At 36.5% G+C, this 27,830-nt stretch overlaps 1 protein-coding gene across 6 annotated transcripts in view; it reads left to right on the forward strand.

The window, feature by feature from the left end:
- Positions 1–12,254, forward strand: part of LOC106884280 (glycerol-3-phosphate acyltransferase 1, mitochondrial) — a 74,624-nt gene extending 62,370 nt beyond the window's left edge. For all 6 annotated transcript variants that reach the window (XM_089362786.1, XM_089362787.1, XM_089362791.1 and 3 more), the window contains 11 exons: positions 795–908; positions 1,220–1,415; positions 2,804–2,874; positions 3,643–3,788; positions 4,806–4,924; positions 6,240–6,388; positions 8,069–8,152; positions 8,531–8,617; positions 9,097–9,223; positions 10,503–10,571; positions 11,943–12,254. In XM_089362786.1, coding sequence (XP_089218912.1) covers positions 795–908; positions 1,220–1,415; positions 2,804–2,874; positions 3,643–3,788; positions 4,806–4,924; positions 6,240–6,388; positions 8,069–8,152; positions 8,531–8,617; positions 9,097–9,223; positions 10,503–10,571; positions 11,943–12,127 — 1,347 coding nt within the window. In that variant the 3' untranslated portion in view covers positions 12,128–12,254. The remainder of the gene's footprint in view (positions 1–794; positions 909–1,219; positions 1,416–2,803; positions 2,875–3,642; positions 3,789–4,805; positions 4,925–6,239; positions 6,389–8,068; positions 8,153–8,530; positions 8,618–9,096; positions 9,224–10,502; positions 10,572–11,942) is intronic.
- Positions 12,255–27,830: the final 15,576 nt, after the last annotated feature.

Here is a 27,830-nt window from a genome sequence, read left to right on the forward strand (position 1 = left end):
CAAACCAATGTGAATAAATAAGGATTACATTTGACAGAGTAATCTGAGTGCCAAAGGATTAAGTGCTCACGACACATTTCATGTTTCCAGTTGTTACAAGATAGCTTGGGAATAGAAATCAGACTCAGAAGGTTTTCAAAGAAAATAACTAACAATCATTTTTATTCTAGTATACTGGCATAAAATATTGAATAAAATGGAAATTTAGAAAAAGAAGGAAATATTTTTTTTTAAATGTTTCTAATTTTTCATATTTGATATATTTTTAGAGCATACTTGATTCAACATTTTTTTTTCTGTTCATGCTGTGTACAGCAATGGGTTAAAATGACTGCTTCTGATTTGCTTAGCTTAGATATTTGTGTGTATTATTTTCAGTAGCAGACCTTACTTGGTTACCAGGCTTAACACTATTACCTAACTCTGAGGTACTTGTTAGCTAAGTCCACTCTGCAGGTATTCAGACCAGGGCTACAGATAGTTAACTCTTCTATTTCCTTCTTTTTTTTTTATCAGTCTAAAGAGGAGGGTGCTGTGCTTGTAGCTTTTAATTTGTGTGTGTGCGTGTGTCCATGTATACATATATATATATATATATGAATATGAGTGTCTGAGCCTACATCAAAAACAAAATATCAAACTGCCAAAGCCATACACACCATTCATATTTATAAAGTAAAAACAAGCATAGCTTAATAATTAAAAATTATTTATTTTTTTTTTCATTTACTGTATTAATTATGTATTTTTGTTGTTATTCACTATGTTGCTGAATTTGTATTTTATTTACACAGGGCTTACCAAAGCAGAAAGAAAGTGTGTGGGGCACACTCAGGGCACTACTTCATGTATTCTGTGGTGATTATGGCAACATAAGGGTTGAATTCCCACAACCATTCTCTTTAAAGGTAACCATTTCGTTTGATTATGAAGAAGAACAGTATCTGTCTTGTTATTGTATTGGATTACTAACTTTGTTTCCATGTGTGTTTATGCTCCACTTACTCCATTCCAAAATGTAAAATGGCAAACTGTAATTTCAGTTGTTCACGATATAAATCGTTTTGGAGGCCTACAAAATAAAGTACCAGTTTAGAACTGGTGTCAATGAAATCAACTTTCCCCTCTCCTCCAAATTGCTGGCCTTGTGCCAAAATTAGAAAGAATTGCTATTGTTTCTGTGTGAGAAATCTAAAGTTTTTTACTCTGTTTACTTCAGGAATTCATCGAGTCTTACAACATTGATAACAACATAGCGATGCCGAACCTGTTGCCAGCTTTAACACCTCCAGTCAACGGAGTGTCTCCATCATCTATGTCTAGCAGTCTCTCAAGTAGCACCTCACTTTGCATGTTCAACGTGAGCAAAGAAGCCAGAGATTTAGTGCAGAGTTTGGCAGAGCATATAGTTTACAGTGAGTATTACACTTTATCTATCTTCAGTCTGCCTGGATCTCAGCAATACATGCGCACGTGCACACACACACACACACACACACACACACAGTGAAAAAGGGAGAACACAATTATTACATTGGGATACAACATTGAGGGGAATAAGCTAGGAATGATTGACAGAAACTCACAAAATTGCTACAGTACACTGTCCTTTGTATATGTGTGTGTGTGTGTGTGTGTTATATGTGTATGCAATTTTGATGTGCAAATGCATTCACTCACACAAATTTGAAAGATTAGCAACGTTAATTCTTTGAGAAAATTCAAAGTGAAAATGCGAAAGAGTTCACTTCTGCATATATGCTGTACAACAGGATGAAAGTCAGACAGTTTTTTACTGTCCTTGCTGCATATAAAGATGATGCTTTCTTGTTTGTGTCTGAAAGCTTCTTAAAGTATTACACTGAATGAAAGGATGAGTGCTAAAATACATTGCAGTTTCACTCCAGAAGAGATGCAGAAATCAGCACTCAGGTACACACTGAAATAGTACAAGATGTCCTAGACTGATTGGGAATAAATGGCAAAAGTTTGCATTGGCTGGTACTCAACAGTAGTCAACGGTGTAAAAAGCATATGAGCAGACTGAATACAGGAAATAAACAAAAGAAAACTGGTCCACACTGCTAAAAGAAAATCAGCAACAACTATCTAGCAACCTTTCTTCTATAATGTGTTTCAATTGAAGATGGTTACTTGCATGGATGTGCACATCTTTTGCAATGAATGATAAAATTTGCCCTCGTGCAAAAACAATTAGAGGGAACTTTGCTGTCAGCCGTTATGACCAGTGTATATGCGTGCTGACTACCAGATGATATTAAGAAGGCCATCATTGACAACAATGGACTGCCAAGAAGATGTATATACCGTGTGTGTATATATACAGTTATGTATTAATGTAAAAAGCAATCCATTATTTTTTTTTATATATTCTGTAGTGATAAAGCTTTTCGTTGACAGTACTTTATTAATGCCTACTACAAGTATTTTTATGACAACACTTGTCTCATGTGTACACACACACACACACACACACACACACACACACACACACACACACAAATCTATGTATGCACATACATAGTGGAAGTCGACTTGTGACCAAATAAGATCACTTCTTAAATTCTAAAAAAACATCTCACATTTGGTCTCCCCATTGATGAATATGTCTCATGGCTCTTAAGGCCTACAAGGGACCTACAAGTCATTCCATACCAACTACGTACATACATGCATATGTGTCTGTGGTGTGTATATATATATATATATATATATACATGTATATAAAAAATGCATAAATGTGTGCATAAATAAGTTGTTTTTTTTCCTTGTCTTTCCACAGGTTCTGTATGTAGTACAGTACTGATGAGTACCAACATCTTGGCATTTTTGCTCTTGACAAAATACCGTCAGGTAAGCAACTTATCACTTCTTATAATCAAGGGAACTGCTACAAGGTTACTTCAGCTGATAGAAATAGCAGCTAAATATTCCTCAACTCAAACTTCACTGTCTTTAACAAAGAAGGACACATTAGATTTTGTAGTCTAGTTACCTATAAAAAGTCAATGCTTTTGATTTTAGATTTGCTAAATCAGAGCTAACTTTAAAGTCAATGCTAAATCAGAGGTAATTTTAAGTTAAAGATCCACTATTATTTATAATACTGTCATTGTTGACTTCTTTTGATCTTACAATTCAACGTTTTTTTTACTGTTTTGTATGTTCGCAGACATACATTTTAATCTTGCTCTGAAAATTGTTTGAAGGTCAATCAGAACAGCGGCTTAAGAACAATACTATTGAAATTACAAGTTTTCTTAGATGTTTATTGAAGGAGAGTTGAATGTTATTTCTAGCAGGTCAACCAATCAATTAAAGGCATTCTATTGTTGCTTTGTTGCTGTGAAAGCAGCAAGCGGGCAGAATTATTAGTGCATCCGACAAAATGCTTAGTTTTATTTCTTGTAGCTCTTTATGTTCTGTGTCCAAATTCTGCTGAAGTCAGTTTTGTCTTTCTTTCTTTTGAAGTTAATAAAATAAGGTACTAGTGAAATACCGTTGTCAATGTAATCAACTTGCCCCACTTTCCCTAAAATTGCTAGCCTTGTGCCAAAATTTTAAACCATTATTGCTTTATTGCTGTTCCTGCTACTGATTTGTCTGTGTGTCTTACTACAGGGTGCCACTTTGAAAGAGCTTGCAGACAGCTTCAAAGAGCTGACTGACCTTGTGAAGAGCCGGAACCGAGATATTGGTTTCTCTGGAAAATCAGAGGACATTGTGCTATACGCAGCCGCTATGCTGGGCACCAATGTCCTGAAAAGGTAAATGATGACTCTTGAATGACTAAGCCGCATCTGTAGTTCTTGCTGCTGTTGTTATATTTACCATTGCTTTGACCCTTTTCTACTTAATCCACTGAACTAGCTGAGATGCCTACTATCAGACACCCCGACAGTTCCGTGCATGACAATTCAGGGAAACGACAATTCTGTGCAAAGACAGTTCAATGCATCGTCTTTATGCATATTTGAAATTTAATTTAATTTATTTTGTTTTCAAAATTTCTGAATCATGTTCCTTGTTATTCACCACACCACACTCCAACACACTTACACCTTACTGCATGTTGGTATAGGATGGTAAAAGTTGCAATACAGCTCACTGGAAGATTTAGTTCACATCATTATCAGTAATGTGAACTAGATTTTCTGAAAATGTCACCTACAACATACACAAACATCCTGTCTTGGTGCCAAGAGCTAAATAGTAGCTCTGAAGAGTTTCTGATGGGAGGATGGTCATGGAAAATGTGATGAATTCTTTGAGATATATCATCATCATCATCATTGTTTAATGTCCGTTTTCCATGCTGGCTTGGGACAGACTGTATGACTGGGTCTGGTAAGCTGCACCAGGTTCCAGTTTTCTGTTTTGGCTTGGTTTCTACAGCTGGATGCCCTTCCTAATACCAACCACTTTACGGAGTCCACGAGGTGTTTTTTACATGTCACTGACATGGGTGCATTTCATGTGTCACCAGCATGGGTGCCTTTTACGTGTCACTGGCACTGACAGTGACCACAATTCACTCAGCTTGGCATATCCTCTCAAGCACTTCAAATTGCCAGAAGTCTCAGTTACTTATCATTGCCACCACGAGGCCCAACAAGGAAAGATCGTATTTCACTGTCTTGTCCTATGTCTCCCTGGGTATACCCCTTCCACAGGTTATCACCACATTTACAATATTTTTTTTTTTAATGTCATGAACTTGTGTGTTTTCTATGATTGAAAAAAAAATTTCGTTTTCTTTTCTAAATTTTCTTGGACACTGGCAGGAATTTTACCGAGATTGGAGATGTGTATTTTAAACCCGCTATCAGTCTACCTTCAGTGTTTTCCCTCAGTTACAGCAGTGCACCTGTAACAAATGTGTTTGCTATGGAGAGTGTTATTAGTAAGTTTTTATTATACTACTTCATTGCTGTTTCTCATTTTCAAATGTTGTTGTGTTCATCATTTCATCCTTCCATTATTCTTATTGTCTTCAGAGGAAAGAAAAAGCAACATTGACCTCATTGAAATCTGAATTTAGAATGTAAAGGAGCATAAAGAAATATCACAATACATTTTCTCTGCTCTTCTACTGATACTGCCAATATGTGTTTGTGTATATTGAGAGAGAGAGAGTCACAGACAGACAGAGATGGCCAGGCTTCTTGGTGGGCATACCTCACTTTGCCTGAAGAGTTTTGTTATTGGTGAAACTAACAATCAGCTATTGATAAAAAATATGTTGTATTCTGCATATTAGCATTGAGTTCTTTATATATATTATCATCATCATCATTTAATGTCTGTTGTCCATGCTGGCATTGATCACAGCAGTTGTTCTTGCTTTACCCTATCATCATTCAAACATGTTGAAATTGTTGCCCCTATTGGGGGTGAGTGTAATGTAAGCATTGTAAGTATGTTATGAATGCTGTAAATATAAGCATTTCTGCTGCAAATATAAATATGTCAATGTTTAAATTAAGTAAATGAGTGCTACATATATCTATCTATCTATCTATATATATATATATATATATATATATATATATATATATATATATATATAGAGAGAGAGAGAGAGAGAGAGAGAGAGAGAGAGAGAATGATTAATCAATATTGATTTGGTATGCCTCCACCTGAACCTAGTATGTTGTAAGAAGACAAAACTAAAAGAGTTGGCGTTTAAAAGGACATCCAATAATAAAACATAGCCTCACACTGTCCCATTTGGTCTATGCCAGTGTGGAAAAGCAAACATAAAAAACAGTGATGATGAATCATACAATACAGATGTCTAGTATTTTACAAGGAGATTACATTTAGGTAACTTATTTTAATGTGTTTATAATGTACAGTGTATTCTAGTTCTCTATTCACAATATACCACTGATACAGCAAGAGAATATTTAGGAGTTGAGAGATTGATAAAATGGGAGACATATAAGGGCATTTTATTATGACTATGCTTAGGATTTTCTCTTTCTAATATTCCCATACATATTTTAGGGCTGCAAGCTGGCAGAATTGTTAGCCGGCAAAATGCTTAGTGGTATTTTGTCTGTTTTTATGTACTGAGTTCAAATTCCACCATGGTTGACTTTGCCTGTCATCCTTTCAGGGTCGATCAAATTGACTTTCCCCCCTTCCCTTAAACTACTAGCCTTGTACCAGAATCTGAAACCTATATTCCCATACTTTACTCTTTGTCTATGCAGTTGGTGCTTGTTTCTATGCCGGAAACTTCGGCCTTTCTGATGTCGGTAACTCAATGCAGAGGACGGATATGTCTGTAAAGAGAGAGGAGCTTTTTGCAGCAGCACAGGTTCTTTGTCAGCTCTTCAAGTATGAGTACATCCTGTCTCTGGTAAGTTCACCTTTAATTGTTTACTGGGTTAGTCGTGTGGTTGGTGTTCATAGTTTGCTTCATACAATTTCTAAATTGGTTGACAAACATATTGAGGTCTTTCTAGTCTCGTCTTTTCAATGACATGACAATCTTTCTAATGCTGAAGCCATGGTAAAATGCACCTGGTACTCTCTGTAAAGTGGTTGGTGTTAGGTAGAGCATCCGGTTGTAGGAACTATGCTGAAAGTAGAGTGTACAAGCAAGATGTAGTCCCTCAGCCTGTCTAGAAAACTAGTTACTCCTAATATGAATTAACTCAGTTCAATCTGTGTAGGAGAGTAGTTATTCCAAAATAAGAATTAATTCAGACTGATAACCCATCCAATCCATGTAGTATACAGAAAGTAAATATAAATCCATCCAATTCATGTAGTATGTATGTCGATACTCCGTCGCTTACGACGTCGAGGGTTCCAGTTGATCCGATCAACGGAACAGCCTGCTCGTGAAATTAACGTGCAAGTGGCTGAGCACTCCACAGACACGTGTACCCTTAACGTAGTTCTCGAGGATATTCAGTGTGACACAGTGTGACAAGGCTGACCCTTTGAATTACAGGCACAACAGAAACAGGAAGTAAGAGTGAGAGAAAGTTGTGGTGAAAGAGTACAGCAGGGTTCGCCACCATCCCCTGCCGGAGCTTCGTGGAGCCTTAGGTGTTTTCGCTCAATAAACACTCACAACGCCCGGTCTGGGAATCGAAACCGCGATCCTATGACCGCGAGTCCGCTGCCCTAACCACTGGGCCATTGCACCTCCACTAATCCATGTAGTATACAGAAAGTAAATATAAATGATGATGCTGCTACTGCTGTTGTTGTTTAGCCCCAGACCAGTTATACTTTGAAAAACCATTTAGAGCCTTACACACTTTCACATTTTCATGTTTGATTATCTATATGGCCTCATTGAAACATGCGAAATGACCATTTAGTTGTTGTTCAGCCCTTGGTTTGTCTTGATCCAGCAGACTTCTGGACAAAATTCTAGCCATTTGCTTTTTTTTTTTGTTTGTTTTTTTTTATAAAGATTTGGGGTTATATTTTTCTGATTTGTCCTCATTTTCTTAGAGTGTAGAATGTGACTGCAGAAAGACTTGGATGCTATTTCTAGCTGCTTATGTGGCCACATAGAGGCTCCTTCCATTTTGTGTTTGTTACTTGGTAGATGTGGCATGACTGACAGCTTGTGAGTCAGAGGCTCTAATGCATTGCTGACATTTATTCTATATTTGTTGCATTTCATTTTGCTTTGCCTCTGCTTAAATAGCTGTATCATTGAATCGGAGGACAATTGTAGGCTGATGGCCTATCCCAGAGTATATTTGTCTCTCACCTGCTTCTTGTTGTGAAATAAAGAGTTACACACCAGCTGTCAGACCAAACCTCTCAAGAAAACGGACTTCTGTTTATCATTATTTGTAACCTCTTCGGAAAGAGATTTACCAGCTCATCCAGCTTTTTGCCAATTTGAGTACCAGCTGTAATGAACCCCCATAGTAGTTTTGTAGATAATTACCTTTTCATTTACCAGCTCGTGACTCAAGAATTCAATTCTTCCAAAGATACTTAATTGGTCAGTGGAATTCTTATTACTTCTATCCTTTCCCAAAATTTTGTCTTCTGTTTTATTCTACAGGGCTGTATGCAGATTGATGACATTATCACTGATGCCCTGGATCTTTTGGTGATGGATGAAGTGTTACGGATACCAGCTTTAGAGGTGAGACAAGCATTTTCTTGTGTCTCAATTGTATATTGCATTTTTGTGTGTGTGTGTGTGTGTGTGTGTCTCTCAGATCTGGTTGGTTTTGAAATGTCTTTAATGCTTGTAACTTTGCTTTTTCCTATGTAAACCTATTTTTACTTCTGGAAAGAGGTGGCCCATATTACTCTGGCATCTGTCCTTTGACCTGTCCAGCATGGGAGGCCCTACCAAGTGCTCATGCTCTACTGGCATAGCTCTCAGGGTCATTAAGAAACACAAGCCACTACACTGCAGCACAGACTGGACTTTGTGGTGGAGTATGGATAAAGTGAATGTAGAAATGAAATGAAACAAATGGCGAAAGGATTAAACTCTTCTATTCTTCTACTTTAGGTAACCAACCGGTCTTCCAAGAAAGGTATTGATATATTCTCTCTTGGAGATGAAGACGATTTCCTACAAACCAATAACACCCTAATGGTACGTATCTAACTTGTGTGTAAGTTGTGCTTACACATACACCGATACCACTCTGTACATGCTTAATCCATATTTTACTTTGTGTGTATGTGTGTGCATATACAATAATACATGGAGGGTATGTATCTACCTCTGTGTGTAATTGTGCTCACTCATACACCAATATCACTCTGTATAAGCTTAATACATTTTTTTCTTTGTGTGTATGTACACATATACCAATAACACCCATGTGGTATATTCTCATGTTTATTTCCTCTATCTTTTACCAATTCTATTTTCTTTTCTTTTTCAACACATTATTGTCTTATTTATTGTGTGTGTGCCTGTAACCATCTCTTGGTCAAGAAGACAACATCCCCCCCCTCTACATCTGCAAATGTTCCCTCATTGAAGATGTCGATACTTATCCATCACCACCACCCCCACCACTATTTCCTATATCTATCTATCTATCTATCTGTCTGTTTGTCCTGCAGGTGAACACTTCCCAGGATGAATGTATAGAAAAATTAAAGTTTTACCAGCAAGTACTAATGCCCGTATGCGAAGCCTATCTGGTCACAGCAAATCATGTTAAAACACTCATGGATTCTGATATGGAAGGTATGTTATATTTTGCCTTTTTATTTTCTGTACATTATATACAAACATTGTAGACCACATCCAAAGTAAGTTCACCTGACTAACTGGTATCATGTTGTTCACCAACACACTCCAACTTTTGATTCACTGTTGTGCTGTCTCCTGTTACTCCTTGTTCTATTGCTTCTACAGTGACTTCTATTCCTTAGTGTTAGGTGTTCTTTTATCACTCTCATTCAAGCACTCCAGGCTTACTCATCTTTTTCTCTCTCTTTCCTGTGCCCAATCCAAGCACCTTTACTTACCCTTAAAGTTGGTCCCTAATCCTAGAACATATATAAAATATATTATACATAGGATGAATTTGATCAGATGAAATGCTTAAATTGTCTTGACTATTAATTTTGCCATGAAGGGAAACCATTGGGCCGGCAGATTTCCAAGATATAGCCCCCAGATCATCACAGATCCTCCTCCATGTTTAACAGATGCAAGAAAGCAGTCTGGATCAAATGCTTCTTTTGGCTGTCTCCACACGTATACTCGTCTGAGAAAATAACATTCTTCCACTGCTCTAGGAACCAATTCTGTAGGTTTTTACTCCACTCTAAATGCTTTTTAATGTTTGTTTTTGAAAGCAGTGGCTTTCTGATTGCAGCCCTCCTTTGAAATCCGGCTTTGTGCAGCTCCTGGCGAACAGATTCTGTGGAAACTGGGTTCTCGAGGTGGTCATTAAGCTCAGTTTTGGTTTTCTTCTGGAGTTTTGCTTCGACAAGGAGGTTTTTCCCTCTTTCTCAAAGGCTGTCATTACTTTTGAGACAGTACTTCTTGATACACCAAACATTTCGGCTGTTTTCATTACGCTAGCACCTGCCATACGAGCACCAACAATTTGACCTCTTTAAAAGTCCGATAGATCTGTCATCGTAATGAATTTTAATTACCTTTTTCTGATGATATCTGAAAAGAAACAGCAATTTTAGCAAAACATATTAAGCAACACTAATAATAAATAAAAAAAAAACATGAAAAATAAACAAGCTTTTGACGGTTTTATAGATATTTCAAAATAATGATGCTATGATGCTTGGTGTTTCCATTATTTTATCCCACCCCTGTATGTTTTGCCCATCTAGCAACAAGGGTGACATAATTTACAACAATGCAAGGAAACACATTGTAACCAGTGGTGTACAACATTCAATAACACAGTGAGGTTTATGTATAGGTATATTTAAATTCAATGCAAAATTGCAACCATCTCCAATACTAATGTTTGTTGTTGCTGTTGTTGTTTCAGAAGAGAAGTTTATGACCAGTCTCCACAATAACACCAAAGAGAGAGCACAACGTAATCTCACAAAATGTAGTAAGTACATTCTCTGCAAATTACCAAACAAAATCACATAATTGTGTATGTCTTCATAATATATGTTGCTTTCATCTGGCTGTCAAAAATCTGCCTTGATAAACTCTACCCTACCTATGCAAGTATAGAAAAGTGAGTGTTAAAATAATATACACACATGTATATATGTGTGTATGTCTACGTGCATCTATATGTACATACAAGCTAAAATTCTAGAGAGTGTTACATATTTTTACCGTTCCATTGATGGTTTGTACTTTTAGTTACTTACTTAGTTATATCCTGTCTAGTGCTGTGAAGCCCAGCTTATCAAGATTTGCTGAGTTTAAGTTAGTTTACATACTGAAGGACTCACAGATGTAAATTTAAAGTTACAGTTTAGCTTTAGTATATACAAATTCTTCATTACTTGGCCATTGATATTTTCTTATATTTTTAACATCATGTCTGCATGGCAACTGATTTCTGTTATTGTGTACCCATGCAGCAACACATATAAGTGTCAGTGCAGCATCACATAAAAGCACCCATGTGGCATCGGATAAAGCGCCCATGTGGTGTCAGCTGTAGAAACGATGCCAAATCAGGTTGAAGTCTGGTGCAGCCCTCCAGCTTGCCAGCACTGGTCGCACCATCCAACCCATGCCAGCATGGACAACAGACATTAAAGGATGATGATGATGATGATGATGTATAGTCTGTCTCTCTTTTGTGTCTCAGATCATTGTCTGGTCTGTTTGTGCCTACGTTTCAGAGGGTGTTTTACAATGGATATATAAGCTCATTTTCCATCTCTGTGTGCAGTACCTCGAGCAAGTATCTTCTACTATACCCCTGGATTGACCAATGCCTTGTGAGTGAATTTGGTAGATAGGGACTGTATGGAAGCCAGTCGTGTGTGTGTGTGTGTCCCTGTAACTTAGAAATTTGGTAAAAGTGACTGATGGGGTCAATTTCTTTGACTAAACCCTTCAAGGTGGTGCCTCAACATGACTGGCGTCCTGTGATTGAAACAAGTAAATCATCATCATCATCATCATCGTCGTTTAACGTCCGCTTTCCATGCTAGCATGGGTTGGACGATTTGACTGAGGACTGGTGAAACCAGATGGCTACACCAGGCTCCAATCTGATTTGGCAGAGTTTCTACAGCTGGATGCCCTTCCTAATGCCAACCACTCAGAGAGTGTAAATGATAAAAAATTTATATTTTTATGTATACTGTTGCTTTTTATATTACTGTTAATAATAGATGTATTTTGATGTAGCCATTATTCTTATATTGTTGTTATCACCCCCCCCCCCCCTCCCCCTCAACAACAATAACAACAACAACATCATTTTGCATTGTATTTCTGTTTCTCATTGCAGGCGAGTCAGCTGCACAAGATACTCTGAAGAATGCAGTGAAGGCTTTACACGACCTCCGTATTATCACAACTTACCATCGTGATGGTGATAAGAGTAAGCCCAAACTTGTGAGCCTTTTGTGGGAGAATGATGTCAGGCAACGACTCTATGACCTCATCGACCTGCTCGAACACATGCGCGAATGAACTGTGTGCATCAGTGCACTACTTACATACCAGCATCTCTTGTCTGCATTGCAGATGTAGACGTAACACCTGTCTCCATTTGTAACTCTTTGCACCCATTACATATAGTAGTTTATTATTATTATTATTATTATTATTATTATTATTATCATCATTATTATTATTATTATCATTATCATCATCGTCGTGGTATTGCTGTTACTTCTTTTTAACTTAAATGGGTGCATGTATACATTTGTGTATGTATATATGCATAATAATTTTTTGTGCATGTGTGCATGTTTGTGTGTGCATATTCATATACACACACCCTAAACCTATATATATATATATATATATATATATATATATATATATATATATATATATATTAAAAAATAACGTCGACCACTAACGTGGACATAAATGCACACACATGTATATAAACGCATACACACACACACATGATTGTGGTTTTAATGCATATGTTAACATGTATTAACATGTGTCATTGAGAGTATGTGAATGTGTATACATCTATGAGTATGCATACATGTTCTGTGTGTGTGTGTGTATAAATAATAACTTGAATGTGTTGCATATGTATATGTTGATATAATATATGTATACACACACATACACACTTTGTATATTATCTTAATTGTCTCAGCATATACACCGTACGCTGTCTCTGTATATATCTAATCTTACATGTATATCTCTGTACTATTTCTGTGTACGTAGACATGTGTACGATCTGTATCTATATGTATGTGCCGTGCCTCAGACATAAAGACAAGGAATTTGGTTTGAATCCAGTAAAGACACAACAGCCGACAAAGCATGTCATATTAAAGTAAGGGTGAACAGTTTTGGGGATGAGAGAGAGAGAGAGAGAAAGAGCAATAAAATATTGTTGTATGATTATATATAAAGGTGTATAGCTGTATGCAGTGTGTGTGTGAAGGTGCATGGCCTTCTGGTTTGGGGTGTTGCATCACAATCATGAGATTGTTGTTTCAATTCCCAGACCAGCTCTGCATTGTGTTCTTGAGCAAAATGTTTCATTTCATGTTGCTCCAGTCCACTGAGCTGTTAATGAGTAACCCTGCAACAGAATGATGATTCAGGGGGAACATTCGTCTGCCTGCCTAGCTAGTTGGGTGGCATCATTCAAAAGCTAAAAGAATGCAAAGTGCATTGTGACCAGTGGGGTATCACAGCATCCAATAGCCTGGTTGTTACCATGATATATATATATATATATATATATATATATATATATATAAATACTGTGTGTGTATATTTATATATGAAGCGTTGTATGTTTGAATATGGTGTGTCTGTACATGTGTGTATTTGTGTATAATTACTGTAAATAGATAACATGATATAAAATCAGCTTAAAGTGATGCAGAGTTTGTCCTGAAAAACAGTGCAGGAATAGAGGACCACAGTTAAAAAAACATAGGTGTTCCTTCAGCTGGATCACCAATTGTCGTGTGACTTGTTGGTTTACCTTGCATATATATATATATTCATGCATACATATATGTATATATATATATATATATATATATATATATATATATATATATATACACACATACACACATACATATATACATATGTATATTCATGCATATATACATATGTATATATACACACATATATATACTGGCACACATTATGTGCTTTTTGTATGAACAAGGCAGGTTTGTCAAACATCATTTTGGTGGGGGGGTTTCTTCTCTTTTTTTGGTGTCTTGATACACATCATCAAAGTGCAACACTAAACTGAATCTGACCCGGTCTCTGTTCTTATGTGTAACAACATTAACACTGCAACTTCATGTTTCCTTTCTGTGAAAAACATATATCCATGTTCAACCCAAGAAGTCACCATCAGTTATTCTTAACTGTTTAGCAATCCTAATCCATAGTTTGTAATCCTGGTTTCAACTCTTACTTGAGACGTACTGTTCTACATTCACGACCATTAGTGCTCCACAGGTAAAGCGTGAATATTACATGTTACCTATTTTGTGGTCTTGTGTCTAATAAGTAAGAAATTATTATTAATATTAGCACGCCAGTGAATTCAAATGCTGTCAGGGTTGACTTTACCTTTAGTTCTTTCAGGGTTGATAAAATAAGTACCAGTTGATCACTGGGGTCAGTGTAATTGACATTACTGGCCTCGTGCCAAAATTTGAAACCAATATTGATTATGCTAGGCAAAATGCTTAGCAGCAGTCCACTTGCCTTCTCATTCTGAGTTCAAGTTCTGTCGAAGGCAACTCTGCCTGTCATCCTTTTCGGGGTTGATAAAAATAAGTACCAGTTGAACACTGGAGTGTAATTGACTTACCCCCCCCTCCCTTGAAATTACTGGTCTCGTGCTAAAATTTGAAACCAATATTGATTATGCTAGGCAAAATGCTTAGCAGCAGTCCACTTGCCTTCTCATTCTGAGTTCAAGTTCTGTCGAAGGCAACTTTGCCTGTCATCCTTTTCGGGGTTGATAAAAATAAGTACCAGTTGAACACTGGAGTGTAATTGACTTACCCCCCCTCCCTTGAAATTACTGGTCTCGTGCTAAAATTTGAAACCAATATTCTTTTCTACTCTAGGCACAAGGCCCGAATTTTGAGGGGGCGGCAGTCAGATCGACCTCAGTACGCAACTGGTACTTAATCTATCAATCCCGAAAAGATGAAAGGCAAAGTCGACCTCGGCGGAATTTGCTAACGATTCTGCCAGCTTGCCACCCTAAATTTGAAGCCAAATATTACCACAACTGTCAAAAATGCTTAGAAGCATTTCACTGTCTTCCTATTCTAAGTTCACATTCGACTTAACCCACTCCTTTGAAATTGCTGGCCTTGTGCTAAATTTTAAAACCATTATGTTCGTTTTCACATTCTGAGGTCAATTTTGCCTGTCCTCCCTTTTGGCGTTGATAAAATAAGTACCAGTTGAACAAGTGGGGTCAATGTAATCGACTCGCCATCCCCTGAAATCGCTGGCTTTGTGTCAAAATTTGAGGCCAATATTTGTGGTGATGGAATGATAGAGACATTTGGGGTGCTGGGTTAGCTGCTTTGAGTTCAGCTTTGCTTAGTCTTTATTGTTACAGAATAAGTCAGTAAAAGAAGTCTTGTCAAAAGTCAATTCAGTTGCTTATGTTCCTAAAAACTGATAGCTGTGTACCAAAATTTAGAAATATTTGATATTATTATTATTATTATTATTATTATTATTATTACTACTACTATTGTCAGCGCAGTGGGTTAACAGGGTCAGCTGTGTCAAACAAAATGCTTTGAGTAATTTATTCTGGCTCTTTACACTCTGAATTCAAATCTTGTCATGGTCAAAATTGTTTTTCATTCTTCTAAGGTCAATAAAATTAGAACCAGTTAAGTACTGGGCTATACCAGTCTTCCAAAATTTGTGGCTTTGTGCCTGTGTTAGAAATTATTATTATTATTCTCTTTTACTCTTTTACTTGTTTCAGTCTTTTGACTGTGGCCATGCTGGAGCACCACCTTTAGTCGAGCAAATCGACCCCAGGACTTATTCTTTGGAAGCCTAGTACTTATTCTATCGGTCTCTTTTTGCCAAACTGTTAAGTTACAGGGATGTAAACACACCAGCATCGGTTGTCAAGCAATGTTGGGGGGACAAACACAGACACACACACACACACACACACACATATAAATACATATATACAACGGGCTTCTTTTCAGTTTCTGTCTACCAAATCCACTCACAAGGTTTTGGTCGGCCCGAGGCTATAGTAGAAGACACTTGCCCAAGATGCCACGCAGTGGGACTGAACCCAGAACCATGTGGTTGGTAAGCAAGCTACTTACCACACAGCCACTCCTACGCCTATATTTAATATTATTATTATTATTAATATTATTATTACTTAGGCAGCAAGCTGGCAGAATCGTTAGCTCAAAATGCTTAGCAGCATTTTCTCCGTCTTTGCATTCTGAGTTCAAATGCTGCCATGGTTGACTTTGCCTTTCATCCTTTCAGAGTCAATAAATTAAGTACCAGTAAAACACTGGGGTCAATGTAATCGACCAGTCCCCTCCCATCAAATTTCAGGCTTAGTGCCTTTATTGTTATTATTATTATTATTATTATTATTATTATTATTATTATTATTATTATTAAGGCAGTGAGCTGGCTGAAACATTAGCACATCAAGTGAAATGCTTAGCGGTATTTCATCTGTCTTTATGTTCTGAGTTCAAATTCTGCTGAGGTTGCCTTTGCCTTTAATCCTTGCAAGGTCAATAAATTAAGTACCAGTTGCCCCCTCCCCAAAATTTTGGGCCTTGTGCCCAGAGTAGAAAAGAATTGTTAGCATGCTGGGCAAAATGCTTAGAGGCATTTCGTCTGTCCTTACATTCTGAGGTCAACTTTGCCTTTCATCCTTTCAGATTTGATGAAATAAGTACCAGTTACGTACTGGAGTCGATGTAATCAACTAGCCTCCTCTCACGAAGTTTCAGGCCTTGTGTCTATAGTAGAAAGAGTTATTATTATTATTGGCGAGCTGGCAGACTCATTAGCACTCCAGACAAAATACTTAGCAGCATTCTGGTCCTCTTTACATTCTGAGTTCAAATTCCCCCAAGGTCGACTTTACCTTTCATCCTTTTGGGATCAATAAAATAAGTACCAGTTTAGCACTGGGGGTCAATGTAATTGACTAACCTCCTTCCCCTAAAATTTCAAGTCTTGTGCCTTTAGTAGAAAGGATTATTATTATTATTATTTATAAAGATAGTAGATTAGCATAAAAGTTAGAGCATCAAATATAATACCTTTTAGCATTTAGTTATGGCTCATTTTACACTTTGAATTCAAATCCCGCTGAGATCAGATTTGCCTTTCATCTTCCTAAACTCCCACCGATTGACAAAATAAAGTACCAGTCAATGATATCGATTCAACTGCTCAGTTCAAAATTGCTGGGTTTGTGTCTAAATCAAAACAAAATTATTATTGCTATTGTTGTCGCTTATGACTATGATTATTTGCGATTTGAGCAATACATCAAAAATTTCCTTTTCTGTGTTAATGAATTAGTTGTATCTTGAAAATGTACAAATAATTGAGATTAGCAAAACGTTTTCAAAGAACATTATTTATTAGTGACAGAAATGTGTTGATAGAGACAATGGAATGCCTAAATCCTTTATTATATTCTATTGTGTGTGTGTGTGTGTGTGTTTTTTTTGTTTTTTTTTACTGTTTGGTTTCAAATTTCCCCAAAGTCAACCTTGTTTTTTTTTCGCAAACTAACAATCAGTCTTGAAATGTTAGATTTGCCTTTTCACTGCTTATGTACTTCTTATCCAAAACTTCTGAACTTAGTTGTATTATTTTTAATGGCTCAGACCACCACGAGGATTTTTTTTGAGCATGTGGCTTTTTTTTTTTAAAACCCGTATTCTGTTTTAATGAGCCACAATGGTTGTTAGATCAAGGTGTATGAGTTCAAATCTTAATGTACAGCTATTGTACTGTGACATAAAGTAAGAGATGTAACCCTGTTTCCTGAAGTTTAGTTGAGTGGATGCAAACATCTGCTCCCACTCCACCTCTGTGTCTTACTAATTCCTTGTCGAAGGGCTAGTGACAGGAAGGGTGTCATCCAACCCAAACAATTATTCCAACAGAGAAAACCATTTCATCTGTCAAGTAGGAGAGTACCACAGCAAGTACGAAAGCTGCAGGTGTGAAACCAACTGTGGGTGTAGATCTTGGTGGTAGTAGCAAATATTGTAAAAAAATAATGTATAAAACAATAAAATTGTATCAGAATTGTTTTTCTCTAAAGTTTACATTAACCCTTTAGTGTTCACATTATTCTGCCATAATTAATGCTTTTTTATCCACATTGTTTTGAACTAATCATGCATTATCTCGTAGCTATGAGATTTTGATGAGGTAGCTGTTAATTTTTAAAACGATATTGTATGGTTGGTGTGAGAGACCAGATCTGGCCAGTTTGAACATAGAATAGGCAGAATACTTTTGGCCGGATATGGCCGGTTTAAATGCTAAAGGGTTAAACAATTTGTATCACATATATGAGACACATCTTGAACCAACAAGGAACTATCCATGTGGTGGTTCATCAAACTAGAAATAGCTGCCTAATTTCACTTAAATAACTCTTCCATGTTAAATAAGGAAGAACACTCTTAAAAAGATGGGATGGTCAAGGATGGAATGTCTCCAATCATAGTGCTCCTTAATCAAGCTTGATCTGGAGATAAAAAAAAATCAAATCATCACATTTACAGATCTATTAAATTCTCTCACAAATTCACTCTTTCACAATAACAAACTTGTTTAAGTCATTTACATCTCCCTGCAAACCTACTGAATCACATTACACATCTATAGAATCACCATGTTACTTTTAGCCCCAGCAATGGTTCCAATGCAGAGAGGAAGTGCTTCTTGTGGTGTAAAGCGTAAACACCGTACATTGTCCATAAAAGAAAAAGTCAAGCTGTTGAAAAAAATTTGACAGCGATGTGTCTGTGAAAAGATTACGCGAATTATACAACATTGGATCTTTGACAGTTTACGACACAAAAAAAGCAGAAAGACTAGTTACTCTGTTTCTTTGCTAACAGTGAGTCAAAGAAACAATCGATAATCAATAATCTGGTAAAATCACTAATCCAGCACTCTCCAGGTCCTACCAATGCTGGATAATTGGCAGTTAATAAATGAAAAAAAAACAAACTGGAAAGGCCTGCCTTTGTTCACAAATGATGCAAGTGTGTTTATGCAGCAAGTACCGCAACCCAGGAAATTTGAAATTATTTGAAATTTTTCTAGCTGTAATTAATGCCAGATTACTGATTTGTCAGATTAGTGGCAGTCTACTGTAATAGTTAGGGTAGTGAAGGCATGCGGCTTAATGGTTAGGGTGTTCAGCTCACAGTTGTAGTGTCATGAGTTTGATTCCCGATGATGCATTGGGTCCTTGAGCAAGACACTTTATTTCAAGTTGCTCCAGTCTATTCAGCTGTAAAAAATGAGTAGTACCTGTATTTCAAAGGGCCAATCTTGTCACGCTGAATCTCCTGAAAATTACATTAAGGGTACACATGTCTGTGGAGTGCTCTACCACTTGCACATTCTACCTTTAATAATAATGATTTGTAAAAAAAATGAGGATTATGGTTGATTGATATTTTATAATTGGCTGTGAGGAAGAAAGCAACTCAAGTATTAAGGGACTCCAGGAACATTGATATAAGGTTAGAAATTTGGTTAGGAGGGGTTAGTCTAGTACATCAGCTCCCAGTACTTGACTGATATTTTATTTTATCATCCTTTGAAACATAAAGATAATCTTAGCATTTGAATTCAGAATATAAAGAGCTAGAACAAATATCACTTGGCATTTTTTCTAATGCCACAACCAGTCTACCAAACCAGCATTCTCAGTCGTCGTCATTGTCTTTATTATTCAACATCTGTTTACCATGCTGGCACATATTGAACAGTTCACAGGTTCCAGCAAGTTGCAGGGCTGCCCTGAGTTCCAGTGTCAGTTCTAATGTGGTTTCTACCGCTAGATGCTCTTCCTAATGCCAACTACTTTACATTGTGTATTGGAAACTTTTTTTTTGTTTGTGCCACCAGCTAGTGAGGTTGCCAAATAACTGTCAAGACAAAAAAAGAAAAAGAAAAAGCACACCCCTATTAAGTGATGGTGGGGCTTTATGCCAAGGGTTGAACGGCAAAGGTATGATAGAGAACATAGGTGTCTCACTATTAAAGGGAATGCACAGCTACCATACATTATACGAGCATGGATTGTATAAAATGATAGAAGGCAAGGTTGACCCTGGCAGAATAATAATACTGATTTCAAATGTTGGCACAAGGCCAGCAATTTTGGGGAGAGGGTAAGGTTGATTATGTCGACTCCAGTGCTCGACTAGTACTTATTTTATTGACCCCGAAGGTTTGAAAGACAAAGTCAGCCTTGGAATAATAATATTGATGATTAATTGGATCATCAGTTAAAAATAACTATAATCAAAACCTAAGCTGAAATCTTGTCTTTGATACAGTGTACGTTGCATGGAAATCCACTTCAGTGTGTTAACATAAAGAAATCCTGGAATTGTTTGGAGTTCAGACTCCCCGTTAAACTTTTAACAACACGAGAAAAACTAGAATTAAAGAAAAAAACTCCTGATCATATCCAGCTCCTCTCTCATTCTCTACAACTGTCATTTCTCACCATCTAACATATCCAGCCACCAAGAAGTTAGGTACTACTGTTTGTGTTTCTGTTCGACTGATTGAATTTTTGAATATTCCCTCTGGTATGTCAAACTGCTGAAGATTGAGAAGTTTTACTGCTTGTAGGTGCAGCAAGTATGGCAATATGTTTGAGAAGTTCATTCTGAAATCACATAAGTCTTCATTCAGTTCAGTACCACTATGTGAGGTGAGATGACTCAGCTTGATCCGAGCCTTGTGAGAGTGAAACAGAAATTTTGCTGAATCCTGCTGGAGGGACTGTACCTGTTCTTGGGTGGTAGATTTAATTCATCATCTAGCACTACCAATTGGCCTTTAATTGTGTCCATTCTGTTGCATGCTATTTGAGCCAGGTTCTCAATCTGTGGATAACTTGATATTCTTAGGTGCTGTTTCCTTCTGCACCAACTTGGAAGTCAGGTAGTTATTCCTTCCTTTATCCATAATGTCATAGGATCTTACCTCCTCTGACTAAGCTATATAAAAAAACAAAGGATATATATCTAATATTATATCTGACTGTATTTTATTTATTTAAGCTGTATAACTGATGCATAAATGTTAAATTCTATATTCTCTGTGTATATATGTATATATCCCCTATAATTGAACCCTTCAGCATTCAGATTACTCTATCAAATGTAACATTAAACACTTTAAATTAATCATGCATTATTTCATAGCTTTGAGGTATTGATGACATTTGTTTTATTTTTAGAATTATATTGTAGAGTAGGTGTGAGAGGCTGGATCTAGCCAGTTTGAACATAAAACAGGTAGAATCTTTGGGTGTGATACAACTGGTTTAAATGCTAAGAGATTAAAGGTCACACCTTGATATTCTAATTCCACCTCAAAAATAAGTTAAGTTTGTGGAGTATTCATTGAATTAGCTGCCAATTCAATGAATAGGTGATTCGGTTAATTAAACAACTAAATAGTCAAAATTTAGGTTAATTAAACAACTGAATAGTCATTGTCGCAATTAATAATTCCATTCACTTATGTACATATATATCTACTTTAATTAACTTATTAATTAGTTTGAGGAAGATGGATCAATGCCCATAGCCTTTTTTGGTTCCAATATATGGCTAATGAGCAGTTTGAAATTTGTGTGGGTGGGTGAAGTTTCATGAAGAAGGATTGAGAAATTTGCCACAAAACCACAAATTCTTGAGGGAAAGACACAGTTGGATAAGTCTGTTTCATATCCCTAGATTTATTTACTTGACATCCAACCCCCATATACCTCCAAAAGTTAAAATGCATGCTTGGCTTCAGCAGAAATCGAACTTTAAATCTAAAAGTTACAAATACTCTGAGCTTTATTATTTTTTATTTTATCTTGGTGTTAGATAATGAAGATTTCTTACATAGACACTAAGTCACATATTCTGGAGTTTGTTATTAAATTTAGTTGCTCAAACTCTTTGTTATTTGACCAGTACATTTTATCACCCCTTCCTCCAACAGTCCCTGAAAAATAAAACAATCGACAATCTTAGTTGGTCTTGAATTCAGGGTCCAAAGACCAAAAAAAAAGTTCTCCTTATTAATTATTTGGATAATGATGATGTTGATAATAGTAATGTTTTTTTAAGTGACACTGTAACAAGATTTTGAAGTCGTTGGTATGTAATGGAGAAAATGTAGATTCTGACTTATTGCTGTAATTTTCATTTCTATTGTATATATATATATATATATATACAGAGGATGGACAAAATAATGGAAACACCTTAAAATTTCAAACAAATTTATTTCAATATGGGACTGCCTTTGGCAGTAAGTACAGCTTGAATTCTACGAGGTATGGACTTGTACAAAGTTTGAATTGTTTCCAAAGGAATTTTTGTCCATTCTTCAGCTAAAACAGTCTCCAGTTCTTGTAGTGATGATGGTGGAGGATATCGACTCCTTACTTGTTTTTCTAAAATGCACCATAAATGTTCAATAATATTGAGATCTGGGTATTATGGTTGCCAGATAAGATGTTCAACGTTACTAGAATGTTCCTCACGCCATTCAGTAACAACTTTAGTTGTGTGAATTGGTGCATTATCATCCTGAAAGATAGTGTTTCCCTCCGGAAACAGTTCCGCAACCATTGGATGAATTTGATCAGATAAAATGCTTAAATAGTCTTGACTATTAATTCTGCCATGAAGGGAAACCATTAGGCCGGTGGATTTCCAAGATATAGCCTCCCAGATCACAGATCTTCCTCCATGTTTAACAGTTGGAAGAAGGCAGTCTGGGTCAAATACTTCTTTTGGCTGTCTCTACACATATACTCAGCCGGTGGTCGGAAATAAGGTAACGGATGACTCATCTGAGAAAATAACATTCTTCCACTGCTCTATGGACCAATTATGAAGGGTTTTACTCCACTCTAAATGCTTTGCAATGTTTGTTTTTGAAAGTAGTGGTTTTCTGATTGCAGCCCTCTCATGAAATCCAGCCTTGTGCAGCTCCTGGCAAACAGTTTTTGTGGAAACTGGGTTCTTGAGGTTGGCATTAAGCTCTGCAGTAATTTTGGGAGCTGTAATTTTGTGATCCTTTCTAACAATTAGTATAAGAATCCAACGGTCCCTATCTGAAAGTTTTGGTTTTCTTCCAGAGTTTTGTTTTGATGAGGAGGATTTCCCCTCTTTCTCAAAGGCTGTCATTACTTTTGTGACAGTACTTCTTGATACACCAAACATTTTGGCTGTTTCCATTATGCTAGTGCCTGCCATATGAGCACCAACAATTCAACCTCTTGAAAGTCTGACAGATTTGTCATTTTAATAATTTTAATTAACTTTTTCTGATGATATCTGAAAGGAAACAGCAATTTTAGCAAAACATATTAAGCAACACTAATAATAAATCAAAAAACATAAAAATAAACAAGCTTTTGACAGTTTTATAGATATTTCAAAATTATGATGTTAGGTGTTTCCATTATTTTGTCCAACCCTTGAGTATGGCATCAATGTGATGAGGACTGAAGCTTCCATTTGAATGAATGCCAAGACATGGCTGTGGAAATGCGAGTGTTTTGTGTGTTTCGTTTGAGTGAGATGAAGATCTTTGTACAATACAACACATCAACAAAGGCCAAACTCTTGGCCAGACGAGTTGCTGCAGAAGATACCGAGTGGTTAAATTTGGACGAATTGGGATTAAACTGTGAGCTATATTTTGTGTGTAGTAGTGAAGCAGCAAAGCTCACTGCACACCCCTATAACAGTAATAATAATAATAATGAATTTTTCTCATGTTTGTCGTTATTTAATAAACTAATATAGAAATCATCAGTTGGTTCATTGGATGGCTGTTTGTTTGTTTGTCTCTAACAAACAATAAATATGCCATCTTCACACAAAGAAATAGCTATATATTGTAATAATAATAATAATAACAATGGTGATAAAATATTTCTAAACAAATTGTCTTATTTTTGTTTTTTCTTTTTTTTTTATATTGATTATTGATTTCTAACATATGCAGAAAGATCACAGATCTCAGGTTACAACAATACACACACAAACATGAATACTTATTTTTATCAATGGCTCATGTAATATTTTAATATGTTAATTGTTGCTTAACCTATATAAGCTTTGATTCAGCAGACATAAGATGAACAGTATTCTAATTGTGACCATCCTGTAGTTTATTCAGATAGTGAATAGTTGTAGCTATGGCTGTATAGTCAAACAGTACACTTTGCAACCATGTGGTTTAAAGTTTAATCTTACTATGTAGCATCTTATGTAAGTCATCTGTAGTTTCTTATTTCTTTACTGCCCACAAGGGGCTACCCACAGAGGGGACAAACAAGGACAGAGAAATGGATTAAGTCGATTATATCAACCCCAGTGTGTAACTGGTACTTATTTAATCGACCCCGAAAGGATGAAAGGCAAAGTCGACCTCGGCATAATTTGAATTCAGAACGTAAAGACAGACGAAATACCGCTAAGCATTTCATCCGGCGTGCTAATGTTGCTGCTAGCTCGCCACCTTTCTATAGTTTCTATTTGACCAATTCCTTGTGAATGAAACTTGGTAGTTGGAAACCATAAAGAAACCCATTGTCTAAACACACATATAAATATATAATGTGTGTGTGTGCACATAGTTGTCTTTTTGGGCTGCAGTGGTTATGTCCCTCATAAACAAAACATATGGCATTGGTTTTGAAAACAAGAGTTGATATCGGTGAGGGCATCCAGTCTCTCAAGAAATTTCATCCGACCCCTGTCAGCATCGAAAAAGCAGATTTTAAAATGATGATGATAAGTATATTTGGCACTACATTCTTTTTTTAACTGCAGAAGTGGATTGCACAAGTAATTCGAAAGGTGTAGCCTTGTTACACAGATTGCGTCACACTGGTTCTGCCTGACAGTTATGTTAAAGGTCCACATGTCTGTGGAATGTTCAGTCACTTACACATTAACATGTTTACTGCCACATGTACCATCACTGGTGGTTCATCACAAACGTCACTCAACTGTCATCTACACCACCGGTAGTACATTTTTATAATTTGAGAAAATATTTTATTCTGTATCTTTGACATGGCTTTGAGGATATTTAAATAACATGAGTGCTAAAATATTAAATTTTAATCATCAAATATTGTAAAAATGCAAAAATTACATTTCCTTGTAATTTAACGGCATGCAATGTGACCACGCAAAATACATGGTATCACAGCTAAGTTCCACTTACAGCCTGTGACAGTTCGTGTGTTAATTCAGTTGATCAAATAAACGAGTCCTCATTGTCACATGACAAGTATCCACCATCCAATTGTAAATTGTGCTAGATATCGGTTGCTATTTTTAGTAGGCTGTGCAATGACTGATAGCTTTCTCACTGGACTTATTCTTTATGAGCCTAGCACTTATTCTACCGGCCTCTTTTGCTGAACCGCTAAATTAATTATGCAGACATAAACACATCAGCATCGGTTGTGAAATGATGGTAGGGGGAAAAACAGATACACACACATATTTATATATAGACGGTGGTATTCTTTCAGTTTCCATCTACCAAATCCACTCACAAGGCTTTGGTCAGAAGACACCTGCTCAAGGTGTCACGCAATGGGACTGAACCCAGAACCATGTAGTTGGGAAGCAAGCTTCTTACCCCACAACCTGCACCTATATGTATGTATGTGCATGTTTATATATATATATATATAATATATAACAAAATTTAGAGAGGCTTTGATTTGCTTATGACAGCCCAGATGATGACAACATCAATCCAAGACATGCATCTTCCTCCACCTCCAACACATTGTTTCTCATGTGAGTGAATGTGGCTGACAGGATTGATAAAAGAGAGGCAGATCCTGTGGCACTGAAAGTGACCCCAAACAACAGCCACAGGGGGGTTGACAACATCTCTTCCTGTGGTCTCCTGCATTTGGCTTCAGAACACTCTACTCCAGCATCACCCATGGACCTCCATGCCAGTGGCTCCAACTGATTGGGAGGGGCATCACTTGAGATGATCATGAAAATGAGTTTTAGACTTTCATGAGGCCTACGTCCAGTCTTAGTCCTTGCTAAAGACGACCATCTTTGGGAGCCAATTATCCAGCAGCCGAATCCCATGGCCAACCCAGTGAAGAAGACAACAAAAGATGCAGGCCTCAACCCTGTAGAACCTAGCCCTCAATTTTCAATATGAGACTGGGGATACTTTAGAGCGATCTGATATGGAATGCTACCAGTTGTTTGATCTGGAACCAATAAAGAATCCAGCACTCAGACTAGTACAGGAAGGTGGCTACACACACAACTCAATAAATAGAGATTTTGGTACTTGTTCCAAGGTTCTTGATCTGAAAGACTTGTTTGCTGAGTCTCTTGAAAAGTATACAGAGATACCATTCATATAACTGCAGAAACTAGTTTGCTTAGTGATTTACTGTTGCTCTGTTAGCTTGTATAATAAACCATTAGAAAGAAAGTATTCTATTTAAATAATAGAATAAATTGTACATTTCTATATTATAAAAAGATAAAGTAATAAATAAAACAAACTATAAATTAGTCATTTGTATTATGTAGTGTTAGAGCCTATCAGCAAAGATATGGCTAAAAAAACTTAATCAAAGGACAACAGGGTTTTATATTACATAGAACCTGAATGAAGAGACCTCTTTCCCCTCCATAGAGCTTTGATCTGAAATATTGGTGACAGCCAACACAATCTACACTGAAATACTCTGAAGTGCTTTGTTCATTTCCACACAAGAAAATATTTCTTAAATGATTTTCGGCTGTAGAAATACAACAGCAATACTTATAAGTAGATAGGTAACTAAACTGTAGGAAGGAGAAATGGTATATATCGACAGGCGATACTTTTCTGGGAATAAGTAATGGATCACAGCCCGCAAGGTTGTAAGTATTTCATTCAATTATTTAAAAAATATGTACACAGTTTTTTCTCATCACTAAGATGTTGATTGCATCGACCCCAGTGTTTCACTGGTACTTAATTTATCGAGTCCAAAAGGATGAAAGGCAGTTGACCTTGGCAGAATTTGAACTCAGAATGCAAAGACGGTAAAATACCGCTAAGCAATTCGCTCGATGTGCTAATGATTCTGCCAGCTTGCTGCTTTGTTATATAATAATAATAATAAAAAAAAGCTTTCTTAAATGTATTAAAAGAAGTACACTTTGTAAATGATATTTTAGAGACACTTGAAACAATTTTACTTCAAAACCTTATAAAGACAAATCCTTGATTCCCAAATGTTGTGTTATAAAATTCTGACCGAAAATTATAAACTGACAATTAGAACTAAGAAGTTCTGGCCTAGCTCTGAGTGGCACACCTGAAGAAATGGTTTGTGGATAATGCAAACATTCATTAGATAGATAAAACATTGCTTTAAAATTCAGTGAACTTCAGCACTTACCATAACTTTAAAAATGGATTAAAGTACCCCATACACACAGATGCATAGAAAGGTCCCCAAAAATCTGAGAATTATTGCTGTAAGACATCAAATCAACAGAGAAAAGAAATCATCACAAGAATTATTACCACACAAAATTTCCCTCTGAAGCTGATACAATAAAACTAAGGTTTATTTAACCAAATATTTATCTTGTCATTGTTGTGCAACAGGTAAACAGAGATGTGATGAAGTAATGTTAATAATTAAAACTAATTCAACCAACAGAATCTCTCACTTCAAGCATGACAACCAATGGTAAGAGAGGATGAATTTCCCATTTAGTGCAAGAAAATACTTCAACTGTAAATAACTTACTAAACAATGTGCTCCACTATATTAGAGTATTACTCTTATATCTAGGGCTGAAGGAAAAAAAAGTGGGGGGGGGGGTTAGGTGCTCATGCAGCCACA

Source organism: Octopus bimaculoides, chromosome 14 (assembly GCF_046866305.1).
Source record: "Octopus bimaculoides isolate indiv1 chromosome 14, ASM4686630v1, whole genome shotgun sequence".
NCBI lineage: Eukaryota > Metazoa > Mollusca > Cephalopoda > Octopoda > Octopodidae > Octopus > Octopus bimaculoides.